Here is a 15909-nt window from a genome sequence, read left to right on the forward strand (position 1 = left end):
CCTGAGCTGAAATCAAGAGTCAATGGCTTAACTGATTGAGCCATCCAGGTGCCCCATAGCCCCAGATTTTAAAGTATACCACAAAGCTATAGTAGTCAAAACAGTATGGTACTGGCTGGCAAAAACACAGACACACAGATCAATGGAATAATAGATACAGATCCCAGAATTAAACCCATACTTATATGATCAATTAATCTACAACAAAGGAGGCAAGAACACACAATAGGGGGAAAGATAGTTTAATCTCTTCAATAAATATTCCTGGGAAAACTGGACAATTAAATGCAAAAGAATGAAAGGGGACCACTTTCTTCTACCATACAGAAAAATAACTCAAAACAGATTAAAGATCTGTGAGACCTGTGGGGCACCTGGGTGTCGCAGTAGGTTAAGCATCTGACTTCAGCTCAGGTCATGATTTCACGGTTCGTGGATTTAAGCTCCATGTCAGACGCTGTGCTGACAGCTTAGAGCGAGTCTGCTTTGGATTCTGTTTCCCTCTCTCTCTCTGCCCTTCCCCCTGCTCATGCTCTGTCTCTCAAAAAATAAAAAAAAAAATGTTAAAAAAAAAATTTTAAAAAAAGAAAAAGATCTGTGAGACCCAAAACCCTAAAACTCCTTAAAAAACACAGGCAGTAATCTCTTTGACATCAGGCTTCACAACATTTTTCTAGTTACATCTTCTCTGGCAAGGAAAACAAAAGCCAAAATAAACTATTGGGACTACACCAAAATCAAGGAAGGAAATCATTAACAAAATGAAAAGGCAACCTACTGAATGGGAGAGGATATTTGCAAATGATCTAATAAGGTGTTAATATCTAAGATATATAAAGAATTTAAACAAGTCAATACCAAAAAACAAATAATCCGATAAAAAATGGGCAGAGGACTTCAATAAAAATTTTTCCAAGAAGACATACGGATGCCAAGAGACACATGAAAAGATGCTCAACATCACTAATCATCAGGCAAATGCAAATCAAAACCACAATGACATCTCACCTTCCACCTGTCAGAATGGCTAAAATCAAAAAGACAAGACATAACAAGTGTTGGCAAGGATATGGAGAATAGGGAACTCTTGTGCACTACTGGTGGGAATGCAATTTGGTTCAACCACGGTGGAAAAGAGTATGGACATTCCTCAAAAACCTAAAAATAGAAATATCATATGATCTAGTAATTCCACTACTGGGTATTTACCCAAAGAAAACAGAAATATTATTTCAAAAAAATATATGCAATCCCTTTGTTTACTGTAGCATTATTTATAATAACCAACGTGTGAAAGCAGCCCAGGTGTCCATCAACAGATGAACGGATAAAAAAGATGTGGTGTGTATATATATATAATGGAACTCAGCCATAAAAAAGAATGAGATCCTGCCTTTTGGTAACAACATGGATGGACCTGGAGGGTTTTATGCTAAGTAAAATAAGTCAGAGAAAGACAAATACCATAGGATTTCACTTATGTGTGGAATTAAAAAAAAATGAATAAACAGATAAATAAACAGAATCATAAATACAGAGAACTAAATGGTGGTTGCCAGAGGGTAAGGGCACTGAGGGGCTGGGTGAAATAGGTGAAAGGGACTAACAAGTACAAATTTCCAGTTATAAAATAAGTCACAGGGATAAAAAGTACAGCATAGGGTATCTATGGTCAATAATATGTTATATGGTGACAAACGGTAACTACATTTATTGTGGTGAGTACAGCATAATGTATAGAACTGTCAAAACACTATGTGGTACAGCTGAAAATACTTAACATTATATGTCAACTATACTTAAATAAATTAAAATTAAATAGAATTAAAATAAAATAAAATATGTGCTCTTTTTGGTACTGTAACCTTCTTGCAATTCTGCCTCATAAATCTTCAGAGGACAAGAAGGCAAAGATTCCTTCTTCAGTGGTTGATGACAATAAATGCTTCTGTTGTTGTTATTTTGTATATATCATCAAAACTAAAATGCTGTATTTCCAAGGCTAAACTTCCATCAATACAGTTCGTTAGTAAGACCCCAAGTTTACAATTCACACATGTTTCTTGAGTAATCTGGGAAACAAAGAAATTGCTATAATTATGAGTAGCAAATGGCAATTCTATCAAACACACACACAGAACACTTATGAGACACCTCAGAGGAAAACAGCTATAGCTATTCTGTGCAGTCCTTTTTAAAGCTGAGATGGTCAAGAATGGGTTTCGCCAGTGAATTCTATCATACGTCCTAGAAGATATTTTCATAATTACACTTAAGAAAAACAAAAAGCAAGAGATTTCTTTGGCCCACCTGCTTGGTTTGGCTGTTGCCAGCTTGGAGATTTGACAACATTGGTGGATCCTGGAGGTTTGAAGGCAGCAGCAGTTGTGAGACCAGCCACCCCTGGTCTAGTGGCACCTGGGCTCTCCTGTCTCTCAGGCATGCTCCGAGCTGAAGCTACTGATGGGACCAATTGCTGAGGAGTCTCCTGGGTGTTGCTAGAAAGGAAACAAGGAAACGCTTTGGTGAAGTGATAGCAGTCTGGCTTAGCAATGAGCCTTTCTTTTCTCAATCTATTAAATCTCTAAGGAAAATAAAAATTATTAATGGATATTTTAAAAAAGAAAACCATGACTGAGGGACCATCTTTCTTTGAAACAAACAAAACAAAACAGGAAAGGAGGAAAGGAGTCAGATTACATTTGTTCACTACTTTGCAAATTCTCTTTAAAAGGTCTACCAGGAGAAATTAGGCGATTAAAACATTGTTACACCCAATCCCTTCGAAAAATAAGCTATTTCTCTCTTCCTATTCTTATTTCAACATTTCAGAAGAGTCATCTAGATTAAAACAATTAATTAGTAAAGAATCCCTTATAATCTCTATGAAATGGCATAGATATCTCTTCCCCCTCCTTCTTACATTCTTCTGGAGTTTATGAACTAAGTTTTCCTGACATCTTAACAGTCACTCTTTTCACTCACATACTCACTCACTTATTCATTCATTGAATAAACATTTAAGCACCTATTACATGCCAGACATTGTGCTCAGCACTGGCCACAGAGTGGTAAACAAGAGATAACATCCCCTGCTTAATAGAACATACAATGTTGGGTGTTCATAACACAGATAAACAAGACAAAACCACCACTGTCCTCACTCAAAGTTATTTACTTGCTTAACAGGAGGCCTCATCTGTGCTGGTTTCAGTTTGAGTTAGAAGACCATATGGCTTTTTATTACCCTGTCATTTGTTATTTATAATTATATATTGTCATTTCAAAAAAAATCATTTTAAGTAGCTCAAATTATAAAATGTGTACTTTGGAATGATATAATACTATAGCAGTTCCTCTCAAGTGAAGTATCACAATAATAATTATTGTAACAACAATAAGAATACATTATACTAACTTCTGAACAAAAATCAAGGTACTGGTTGCTTAAATAATTCCATGCACAGAAACTCAAGTCCTTCCATAATTGAAACAAACAGCTGGAGGAATAGATCAATAAAGATAGGATACTAATTAATGACCAGTGAAATAAGTGCCCTTAATTATACTGCTTCGGCTGAGATTATTTCAATGAAAAGAAATTTCAAATTCAATCATGACCACTATACTACCATTCTAGGGGCTCCTGGGCACCTGGGGTGGTGTGGGTGACTTCAGTCAATTGAGCATCCAACTCTTCATTTCAGCTCAGGTCAAGATCACAAGGTTCATGAGATCGAGCCCTGTGGCCTGCTTGGGATCCTCTCTTCCTCTTTCTCTCTGCCCCTTTCTCTCTCTCTCTCTCTCTTCCTCAATCTCTCTCACTCTCTCTCGTTTTCTCTCAAAATAAATGAGTAAACTTAGAAAAAAAAAAAAAAAAAGAATACCTAATTTTTCCAATGCTCTTGAACCTGGGATGAAAACTAACAAAGCAGACCTGAAACTGCCTAGTCTTAGGAAGGCCACTTGTAAGGTTGGCCTCTAACTGGCATTTGAGAACTTGGCCAGTAAACAGTTCCCTACAGTCATATAAAACTTTTTCTAAAAGATAAGAGTAGCTCACTGTGCCTAAACTGTATAAACAACATGGTTTATGTTGAACACCTGCTTTCCTTCTGAGAGTCTGGACTTACAGTATAAACTAGGCACAGGGTGACAAAATAAGGAGCCCCAATAAAAGTTTGTCTTGGGCGCCTGGGTGGCTCAGTCAGTTGAGCGTCTGACTTCAGCTCAGATCTGACTTCAGGTCATGATCTCATGGTTCATGGGTTCCAGACCCAAGCTGGGGTCTGTGCTGATGGCTCAGAGCCTGGAGCCTGCTTCAGATTCTGTGTCTCTCTCTCTCTGCCCCTGCCCTGCTTGCCCACACTCTGTCTCTCCCTGTCTTCCTCTCTCAAAAATAAACATCAAAAAAAGTTAAAAAAAAAAAAAAGTTTGTCTTATGTACTCAGTTTCTAATGAGCTTTTCCAGTAAACAACATTTTGCACGTTTTGTCACAGCTCACTGCTATAGGAAGGAACACATCCTGTGTGACCTCACTGAGAAAGGACTTTTGGAAACTTGAGTGTCTTTTCTTCTGGACTTGATCCCATGTACCCTTTCCCCTTGCTGATTTTGCTTTGTGTTCTTGTACCATAATAAATCTTAGTCATAAGTACAACTATATACCCAGTTCTGTAAGTCCTCTAGTGAATCATCAAACCTGGGGGTGGTCCTGGGGTGCCTCTGACACTAAACAGTTTTGAAAAATCATACTAGAGCTAGTTTAACTTTCTTGAAATATCATTCCCTATTATTGTTCTCTCAAATTCAAGTGTAACAGAGCCATCACCTTCTTTATTTTTTAAAAAATTTTTTAATGTCTATTTTTGAGAGAGAGACAGAATTGAGTGGGGGAGGGACAGAGAGAGGAAAACACAGAATCTGAGGCGAGCTCCAGGCTACGAGCTGTCAGCACAGAGTCCAATGCGGTGCTCAAATTCACGAACTGTTGAAATCATGACCTGAGCCGAAGTCAGACGCTCAACCGACTGAGCCACCCATGTGCCCCTAAGATGTTTAAATCTTAAACAACTCTTTAGATACAAAGTGTGAGCAGGAAATTATAAAGACAGACCTTATAAAATTCTAGGGGCACCTGGGTGGCTCAGTCAGTTAGGCATCCAACTCATGATTTTGGCTTAGGTCATGATCTGATGGTTCATGAGTTCCAGGCTCTGTGCTGACAGTTCAGAGGCTGCTTGAGATTCTCTCTCTCTCCCTCTCTCTGTCCCTCCCCTGCTCACTCTCACTCTCTCTCAAAAATAAATAAACTTTTTAAAAAGTTCTAAATTATAAGAAAGAAAGCTGTTCCATTTATGTTTAAATTCAGGACTGTCAGCAGATCTCAACATTCCCAGGGGAAATAGATCTCTACTTAAAAAATTTAATGTAGTAATGAAAGAATATTAGGTTTTATTGAGACAATCGTATATCTGAATAAATAACACTTAGGCCCATAAAAAAGCTAACTTCTTTTTTCCTAATTTTTAGTATTAGCTACTACTTAAAGAAAATACATAAACAATAGGTATTGTTGTACTGAAGATTAAAGAGTTAATAAAGCCACTGGCTATATTATTTTATATTTGGGAACAAAATGTTATAATAATCACTAACAGAAAAATATTTTGAATTAATGACTGATTTATTAATACAGTGGCATGATTACTTAGATTAGTATCTTATTTCTGAAATTATGACTCATATATATTTTTTCTAAATTTAAGTTGTTGAAGATATACCTATATTCTAAACAAAATTAAAATGCCTTCTAAAGGATTCTAATAAGCAAACCAGAATAAATCCATAAATACCTTTAGCTAATTCCACAGAAGCTAAGGATCAAATATAGTCATTTTTCCTAGTCTGTCAAATAAATAAGCACTGATATATTAAATGGAAATGACTTCCATCTCAAGAATACCAAAGTTTTTGTTTCATATTACAAAAACTCAACACAGAAAAATACACTAACAGAGCAAAGGTTTCTTTACAAAACCGACCTGTTGAGAAAAAAGAAAAAGGAAGAAAAGTGAACTTTCAGTGTCTGGAACCTGATTTATTTTGAGTTTACATTCCTTTCCCACATTTGTTTAACTATTACAACAAATAAATTTCGGCTGCAGATTGACAACAGTTGGAAATTTTGTTTATTTTCAATGGAAAAACTGTTCAAAAAATACTCCTGAGGTAAATTTTATTCTAATTATATATTTAATTTTTTTTTTTAAAACCCAACCATACATCACAGGTTTAATTATCAATGTTTAAACAGTTTTTGGCTAAAGTGTTACCAAAAAATTAATATACTAGTAGACTCTGAAGTAGTAGGAAAGGAATATTTCTGGAAGGATCATCATCATTATAAGCATTCTTCTGTCAAAACTCTAAAAAAGGACCTAGACAAAGAGAGAAGCCATGAGCCTCCTTCCTTCCTGAATTGTGTTTGCAAGAAATTTTTTCCTAAGCAGAATTTTTTACCTTAAGACTTTTTTGTATCAAAATTCAAAATGCTGAATATACTATAATAGAAAGAAACAAGTTTGGTGGTATACTATACTTTATTATAATTTTAGAGATTATTCTCTTAGAAAAGGAAAAATAAGAGATAAGACATGTGACCGTCCCAACTGCTTTTTCTTCTCACTTGAGTTCACTAAGGTCTCCTCAGAGAACCAAATGTTCCTGCTGTTGTAGAATGCCAACTCACTTATCTTGTTGAAAATCATTTCCCTTCCCAAATACCGAAATATGTTTAGTTTGTGCCTATTGCTGTTAATAAAAAGTAATGATAATGGCTACCTGCTCTACAAGTGGGTCCATGGATAGTGTCAGTCAGCCCATTACTGCATGCACATCTTTTTTGTTCTTTAAACAAGAAGTTTATTTAAACAACAAAATGTTTTACTTGAAGGGAAAACTATCTAGGATTCACTTATTTCAGAGTACTATCTCTATTTAAAGACAGACTGCATGTAAAAGCTATGTATGAAAATGTTATAAAACTGTCCTTGTTTTTGCAACGGTAAATGAAAAAAACATTAAAGTTCTCTCATCAAGCAAGGTTTGCAAGAATTTTAATGTTATTCTTTTATATTAAATAGTGAGTACAAAATAACTTACTGGAATATAAAGATAAGGGCTGACTGAGCAGGGCACTAATGAAGGGAATATTGTCTCATAACTAGTATTTTTCTCCATCTTATTTCCGTTTTCCCCATCCCATCTCCACTTGATATCAATCAAAACATATCATTGGTCACTTAGCTTTTTAAAAATGCAATAGGTACTTTTCTGGAGAGAATATCTAGAACATTCCATTAAGTTCTCTAAGGGACTTTTTATTCTCAGTGTGGTCAGTAGCCTGTCTCTGTACAGACAGAGTTAGCTCTGATGATGAAAGATTTCTGTTCAATTAACACTCACAATTCCACAAATATAAAATTATTTGGGGAGGTTTTTTTTCCTTAGAGAAAAATGGACAATGATCTCTCTCCCTCTATTTAAACATCCTCCTAAAAAGTTATATAATTAAGTATATTGAAAACCTCCATAGCAGTGGATAGGCTCTAAACACATAATCAGTGGATGGCCCAAATCATATCAGGTTTTTACTAATTATAGTCATAGCTGTATACCCCATCATTAATTTTATGCTCCATCAGAAATGATTTTATACAGTTATTTCATTAAGATTACACCTTTAGTGAACACTTGGGATATTTTTATTTTTTATATTATGCCTAATAATTTTTGGCATCATGGTTAAGTTTAGTAAAAAAATTAATTTTGTGTTTCAGAATTTCCCAGATATGGTAAAATTGTTGTTTGCCCCAGTAAAAACTTCGTATTAAGTACTATAAGTAGTAGCCAATCAAAATGAATTGTTTTATTATTCTTTTTCATTTCTGCAAAAGGTATAAAGGTATATCTTACTAAACAATTGATTATTCTAGTACAGCTACATGCACGCAATAAAAGGGTTCCACTATAATTTAAATACTTGCAAAACTACTAATAATTTCATACCAACATCAAATGTGCTATTAAAAAATGTCACAAGGGGTTAAAAGGAAAGTTAATGACCATACAAAATAACACGCTTGTGCAATAAGCATTGCACTGAATTTACAGTTAATTTAAAACAACACAAATCCACTCTAGGACTTTCTCATCTGGCTTATTAATATAGTGGTTAAGTGTTAAAGAGAAAGCAGTATATTTCACAGCAAACCACCACTGTGATATGCGCTGCCACAGTACCTTGCTTCCTTAACATGGATAGAGCCAGTTGACTTCCTGGAGGCCTGGAGGTACGAGAAAGCTAAAGGCTTGGAAACAGGGCTGATGCAAAGTGCATCCAGGAGTGTGTGATATTTATCAGGACTGGAGAGCCTGGTGAGCATTCAGAAAGAGGTTTAAGACGAAAAATCACAGGACCAATAGCAAAAAGTAGTTTTTACAGTCTATGATTGGAAACATTTTCAGAAAGAGCTACAGACAGAAGCATTTTACAGACAGGCAGAAAAAACAAAGCAGTAGAAAGAGGATAAAAAGAAGGGCAAAGAGTATTCTATTATTTGACTCATTCATATGGAAATGACTAGATTTTCACCAAAGCTTAGATTGAGACAATCTTTTAGAAAGCGTGTAAAGCTATAAAGACTACTAGACATTATGTAAAAACAGAATCTCACAAAAATAAAAAGTTACTATTCTTTTTGGGGGAGGAGAGGTGTTAGAATAGTTTGACTTTAGATCACCCTCAAATACAATCAGTTTGTGGGAGAAGAGAATACCAATAGAAACTTAAAATATCTACTGATAGTTCATTCTGTTTCAGATTATGAAAAACTAAAAATTATACAAACCCCACAACATGCAACTGAGAAGTATCCTAGACAAATGGCAGTAATGGAAAGAGATGAACAGGTGATTTAAAGAAAAACCAGTAACAGGGTGCCTGTGTGGCTCAGTCAGTTAAGCGTCCGACTCTTGGTTTCGGCTCAGGTCATGATCTCACGGTTTCATAGGTTCAAGCCCTGCCTTGCGCTCCATGCTGACAGTGCAGAGCCTGCCTGGGATTCTCTCTCCCTCTCTCTGCCCCTCCCCCGACTTGTGCTGTCTCTCTCTCTCTCAAAATAAAAAAATAAACTTAAAAAAAGAAAAACCAGTAAGAAACACTGTGGGAGAGGTCTATGACCCGGGTAAAACGTTCACAACACAATCAAGGTCTCATACGGAGCTGTGACTGTTTCAAGTGGCTATGTCTTCTTTGAGGGGACCTGTAAGGCTGTGAAAAGTGTTGGAAATCACACAAGACACACCCTGCACATAAAGCTCTACCTGGTTTTTGCAGCAAGAACAGCAGACACAGTAGCAGCTGCACTGCTCAGAGCCGCAGCACTGTATCTAGCAGGAGAAGAGAAGGTAGAAAAGTTTCGAAAACCTTCCAAAGAACTTGTTGCCACACTGCTTGTGTTGCTGCTTAAATTGATAGGTAGGGAAGGGAAAAAAAAGAGGAGAAGAACAAAAAGGGAAAGTGAGAAGAGGCAGCATAATAAAGGTAAGATAGTAAACATCCTACATTAATAGACATTATAAAGGTACAATACAGAAGTGTAACAGAAGGTCAGGTCATTTATTTACTGTTGCTATGATTTCTCACAGAAATTAAAATTTGATATATTATCCTCCATAAAACTGATTTTTGAGATACAAATGCTTTTGAATGTATTTAACTTCTGACTCTAATCCTATTTAAAGTTAAATCAATATCATACATCACACATGTGAGGATTGATTTGTCAGCATCTAAGTAGAAAATAAATCTAAACATGACGGCTTGAATTTCTGTAAGCAGAGAAAGGAAGGTTATGTCGATTACTCTAAAAAGCCTCTACGTAAAGAGCTTTACCTTAGAGATGATATACACCCAGAGCCTGACATTTTAATGAGACTATGCTTTCAAGAGAAGCAGGTACAACCAGCTGCCTATTCAGAAGCAGCAATACATATTAAAAGGAATAAGAAATAACTTTAAAATATTGAGAATGAACCTCCTTGGGGAAGAAAAGCACCCCTGTAAAATAAACAGCACAGTTTAAGTGAATACGACTAAAAACAGCACTCTCCCTAATGTTCTATACTCCTATTTTCAGTTAGCTCTGTCAAGACTCAAAAATGCTGGTATAAAATTTTATTTCCAGAACTCTTATGATTAAAATAATAATATTTTCCTTTGGTCTTTTAGAAAAGGTCAAACACCTGGACAGGAATTAACATTCCATCATTAGGGCTGTGATGCTTTTCAAGTTGGTTATCAACTTGAAATTGAGAATTTCTTTTTTATTAAGTAAAAAGAAGACCTAAAATGCACAGCGTGAAACCTATGGTCTCCTCCTTTATGCGTGCAAGTTATTAATAAACATTCTCACCATTCTATGATCACTTTTTTCACAACTGGTGACAGTGGCCACCTCCAACACAAAGCAAGTATGTGCCAGACTCAACTCAGGTTAATTTAAATGAGAGCTCAGGTGTCTGAAACTGTCTTTTCTCCTTGTTGGAAGGATTTGATAATCCATTATTCCTAGTTTCACTGGCTATAACTTTACAAACCGTTAGAAAGCAAATTAAAGAGCAGTGGCAAGCCATTTTTAAAAATTATACAGAGTTGTTTAAGTATAATAATGTTTTCCCAAGCCTATAATTTAATTGAACTGTAGCGCTATGTTTTAGCAACTGTCGTGAATGGCTAGAAAAGAAAGAATGGGGCGAGAAAGAGAAAAGAAAGATGCTATTAGTGTCAGAGTAGGGTAACATGAGTGTCATGCAATGTGGACGAATCAAGTTACCAAATGCCTCAATTGTGAATTTCTCGATTACTCTGCATCTTTCACGCAATGGGTACTATTTGGGGGAAGTAATGGAGAATAATAAGAAACTAAAGTCTGTTTAAAAAAGAAAAGGAAACTGTAATGGATTTCTTTCATGGCATTGTATCATAAATATTCATATAAAAGGACTTAGCATGAGTGCAGTCCTGTACAATCTTACAAGTAACCTCAATATCTTTAGAATACGTGTGGGCACCCAGAACATAAGATCTCTAGTTCTCCTATTTTAGAAGTGATGCTCTAATTCAGCAGACTTATAACAAACTCAAGGGAACTGACTTTCCAAATCACAACGAATAAATAGAAGGCATAGACCCTAACTCTATATTTATGTTTGAATCTGAACAAGAGAGAGGAAAAGAGAGAGAAACATAAAATCAATGTAAAGCGGTGTTCCACAGCTGAGCGCCAAGCTTTCTAGTCTATATATTAATGATGTCAGTTCTGTAATCTACGATCACTTGTTCCCTTTTAGTCCATTTTAGTATTTAATTGCACCATCAGCATTAAAATTTAGACATACCAAAAAGGAAAAAAAAAAAACTCTACCTAGAATATGTAGTCACTTTCGAGAGTGTGGCTACTTGGCTACCAATATGTAAAACCTGAGGTGCTGCAGGTGGGGGAGGTCCACTCCTAGGTAGGTCTTCCCAAGAACTGTCAAACCTAAGTTTTCAGAAGCAAAATAAGCAAGGCAAAGGAAATATTAAGGAAAAGTACAGACACTTAATCATCTATCCACCTTTTAAGTACACTGGTTCCATTTGGGAAAAACTCCAGCTTTTGTTCTTTAACTTCATATCTGCAAAAAGTTAAAACCAAAACCAACATCCTCACCATCACCAAACAGAGACTGTCCCCATCCCCCATTTTTTTTAACATGGCTACCTCCGTGTGGGAGAAAGGTAGATGGGAATTCCCACACACCTAGTCCCAACACTGTGTATTATGTACTATGTAGGTATCCAATACAAAGTACAAAAGACTATGTACTTTGCATGCTTCAGGGAAGTTAGGCTCCACAAAATTAATTCAGTTGCCCAATATCATATACCTAGTAAGGGTCAGGTGGAATTTGAACCAGGTCTGTCTGTACTATTTCCACTACATAATGCTTTCCAGCATCTTGTGGGGTGGCTGTCTGAGTAGGGCACTGCAAGAAAGCAACTGAAAACATCCTATCAAGTCAGAATGCTGTGTTTGCAGATCTGGAATTACACAGATGTTTATCTCCATGGAAACAAAGTATTTTATCCATTCACACAACAAATACTTGCATGTAATTGTGTTGCTTTATTTTTTTACTTTGTTTTTCTCCTGTCCATACCATTTTTTCTTCTGAATGCCAGAACTGAATTTTAGAAGAACTATCACCAGGTTAAAAAAAAAAAATGAAAAATTCAGTGTGAGGCTTGAAAGAAGAAAGCACAATGTGTAACACTTTGGGAAGAAAAAATAAATAGGAGAAATACAAAATTGCCCATTGTTTAAAAAAAAAAAAAAGAGCCTGTGAATAAAAAAAATAGAGGTCAGTCGTGTTACATAGATTTTCAGAATAGAAAATGGAACACTAAGACAGAAATAGAAAGGGAGAGAGGTTATATTCCCACTTTTTATTTAGCATTGGTCATACCTTTACCAGAATGTTGAAAAACAAGGTAGACAACTGAAGAAAAATGTCATGGTAGAATTTAAGCATCATTTAGGAGACAGAGTAGAAATGTTAAATAAGAACTGTAAATCCTATACCAGGGGTCAGCAAACCATGACTATCGGACCAAATAAATTAAGAGTGGTTTTCATATTTTAAAATGCTTTTTATAATTTTTTAAAAATTTATTATTTTGAGAAAGAGAGTGCACGAGTCGGGGAGAGGCAGAGAGAAAAAAATCCCAAGCAGGCTCTGCACTGTCAGCACAGAGACCAATGTGGGGCTAAACTCCTGAACTGTGAGATCATGACCTGAGCCAAAATCAAAATGCTCAACTACCTGAGCCACCCAGGAGCCCCTAAATGGTTTTTCTTATTTTAAAGAAAAGAAGGAGCGCCTGGGTGGCTCAGTCAGTTAAGCATCCAACTTCGGCTCAGCTCATGCATGATCTCACAGTTGACATGTTTGAGCCTCACGTGGGTCTCTATGCTGACAGCCCAGAGCCTGGAGCCTGCTTCAGATTCTGTGTCTCCCTCTCTCTCTGCCCCTCCCCACTAGCACTCTGTCTCTCTCAAAATCATGAACATTAAGAACATTTCAAAAAACTGAAAAGAATAATAACATTCCATGATACATGAAAATTACATGAAATTCAAACTTCAGCTCTCAGATAGTTTTAATGAGCTTTAAATAAAGCTTTATGGAAAGCAGCCAGGTTCTCTCATTTACCTATGTCTAGGGCTGCTTTTACACTACACACACAGGTTAGCAGCTGTGACAGGCCAGGTGGCTCACAAAACCTAACATATTTACTATCTACCTGGATCTTTACAAAAACAGCTTGCTGACCCCCATCCTAGAGATAACATCTCTACACAGCTACCAGAGTAAACTTTTAACAACACAAATCTGACCCTGTCTGTCGCTGAGCAGCTCTGCTCTAAAGACACCTGTGGTTTTGGGCTCCCTATTCTCCAGTAAGAGCTCTTCCTTTCTGCCCTGCTCCAATCCAACTGCTTTTTCCTCTCTTCCTGAGAAAGGCCAAGTTTCTCCCCACCTCTAGGCCTCTGCACAGTCTGCTACCACTCACTTTCTATACCTACCTCTCTACCATACCTTCACTGGGCTAATTCCTAAGCGTGCTTCTGGCCTCAGTTTAAATGTCACCTTCTCAGGGAGGTCTCAATAATTCCCCAAATCACCTTAGGTTGCCCAGGTCCTATGCTTTCAAAATACCCTGTATTTTTTCTTCACAGAACTTGTTACTAATGAAATCATATAGTCTGTGGGGTTATTTGTTTAAATCTGGATTCCCTCATTAAATTAGAAGCTTCCTGAGGTTAGGGACCAATTATGTTTACTGGTATAAGTGAAGTGCTTACCACAATGTAAACAATAAATGTTTGTTGAATAAATGCATGAATGAAACTTACTGTTTTCAAATACAGAAGTCACTTACAATATACATATATTTCTTAGAAAATACTTGTACCTTCAAAAGACTATACAGCAATCAGGTTAAACAGGTACTATAATACTGCCTAAGCAAGAAGGGTCACATCATCTAAGAAATTACTAGACCTCTAAAAGTATCTTTAAAAATGCCCTTTACAACATAAAGAACTATCAGTAGTCTAGAAGAAAAAGAGAAAACATAAAGAATTATCAATGTCTACATATGACTATATTAATGAGGACAGGAAAGAAAAGGGATAAGGTGGAGTTCAGTCTTCCAATACCTCCATGAAATGTGCTGATCGGAAAAATGAGCGCCAATTGAGAATAAACTTCACATAATTCATGAAATATCTTCTAAAGCCAGATTTCCAAGTTGCCAAACAAATGCACTTGGCAGGTTTCCCATGAGTTATGCACACCTATTTCTTTGCTTAGCCAACCTCTAAAACTACTAGACTTAAGAAAATCTTGAACTACCTCATTTAATATGGAACAGACATCAGTATCTACTCTAATTCTGCCATCCCCTAATATTTATCCCTTTTAGGATTGGGAGGAAGCTCTAATTCATGTCACCTCTGCAGCAGCCAAACTTCCTGCTTTGTCTGTTACTTGAGTTTTCATTTCTTACCAGAGAGAGGTATGAAGACTTAAATCCTTCCCAGGTATGTCTGAAGAGTTGGGCTTGCAGCCTTTTAGTCTGCTTTTCTTAGGAAAACTGAACAAAGAGCCATTTGCGCATTATCTTTCTCATCAATTGTGTCTTTCTTTGCATAGTTTCGACATTGTCTCTTTCCATGCTTTCTAATGGGGACCCATGCTAACAATTTGTCCAGGTGTGAGGCTGCTCATCCTACTAATTTACCATTCTGCAGGACCAGGGAATGGACCTCTCTTTCTCTGCCCCAGTCCTGACAACTACCCAAATGCAAGATCCTTATGCTGTGTATTCCACCTCCTCCCTTTTTCTCAGGGGCTTCAATTGATATATTTCCTTTGCATTTTCCATCTCCCTCTCCACTGCATGCTTTGAGTCCCCATTCAAAACCACTATAAAATCGCCTTTTTGCAAAGGAAACAAAACACCAAAAGCCCAATTATAGAATAATTTCTCGTAAAAAAATAATAATAAAACACATGAACAACAAAACTACCTTTCCCTTCCATTTTCCTATTCTTATTAAAAGTCAAGCTGAATGATAGTTTCACTCCAGCAACTCTGTCTCCATTTCCTCACCTGCCTGTCACTCTTTAACCACCTCAAGTGGGCCTCATCCTCCAAGCTTTATAAAACCGTATTTTTGTCAAGGTAACTAATGATCTCTCTGTGGCTAAATTGACAGTTTGTGTTCCTCGTTTTCTTTTTATTGTGGTAAAAAACACAACATAAAACTACCTTCTTAATCATTTTTTTTTTTTTTTTTTTTTTTTTTATTTATTTTTGGGACAGAGAGAGACAGAGCATGAACGGGGGAGGGGCAGAGAGAGAGGGAGACACAGAATCGGAAACAGGCTCCAGGCTCCGAGCCATCAGCCCAGAGCCTGACGCGGGGCTCGAACTCACGGACCGCGAGATCGTGACCTGGCTGAAGTCGGACGCTTAACCGACTGCGCCACCCAGGCGCCCCTTAATCATTTTTAAGTGTACATGCAGTTCATTAGTCATAAGTATATTCATTGTGAAATAGACCTTTAGAACATTTTTATCTTGCAAATCTTGAACTATAGCCATTGAACAACTCCTCTTCCCCCCCCCCAACCCCCTGACGACCACCACTCTACTTTCTGTTCTGTGAATCTTCTTTAATACCTCATATAGGTAGAATTGTACAGTTTTGTCTTTTTGAGTACATTCCTCA

General features: G+C 36.7%; 1 protein-coding gene across 14 annotated transcripts in view; it reads right to left on the reverse strand.

The window, feature by feature from the left end:
- PDLIM5 (PDZ and LIM domain 5) overlaps positions 1–15909 on the reverse strand; it is a 221993-nt gene that overhangs the window by 51779 nt on the left and 154305 nt on the right. For 8 of the 14 annotated variants that reach the window (XM_058721879.1, XM_058721883.1, XM_058721882.1 and 5 more), the window contains 4 exons: positions 11491–11607; positions 9389–9529; positions 8306–8437; positions 2311–2498 (listed from right to left, as the gene is read on the reverse strand). In XM_058721879.1, the coding sequence (XP_058577862.1) occupies positions 2311–2498; positions 8306–8437; positions 9389–9529; positions 11491–11607 (578 nt within the window). The remainder of the gene's footprint in view (positions 1–2310; positions 2499–8305; positions 8438–9388; positions 9530–11490; positions 11608–15909) is intronic. The other 6 variants (XM_058721893.1, XM_058721892.1, XM_058721891.1 and 3 more) reach the window with 2 other exon arrangements.

The sequence above is a fragment of the Neofelis nebulosa genome, chromosome 3 (genome assembly GCF_028018385.1).
Source record: "Neofelis nebulosa isolate mNeoNeb1 chromosome 3, mNeoNeb1.pri, whole genome shotgun sequence".
Classification (NCBI taxonomy): domain Eukaryota; kingdom Metazoa; phylum Chordata; class Mammalia; order Carnivora; family Felidae; genus Neofelis; species Neofelis nebulosa.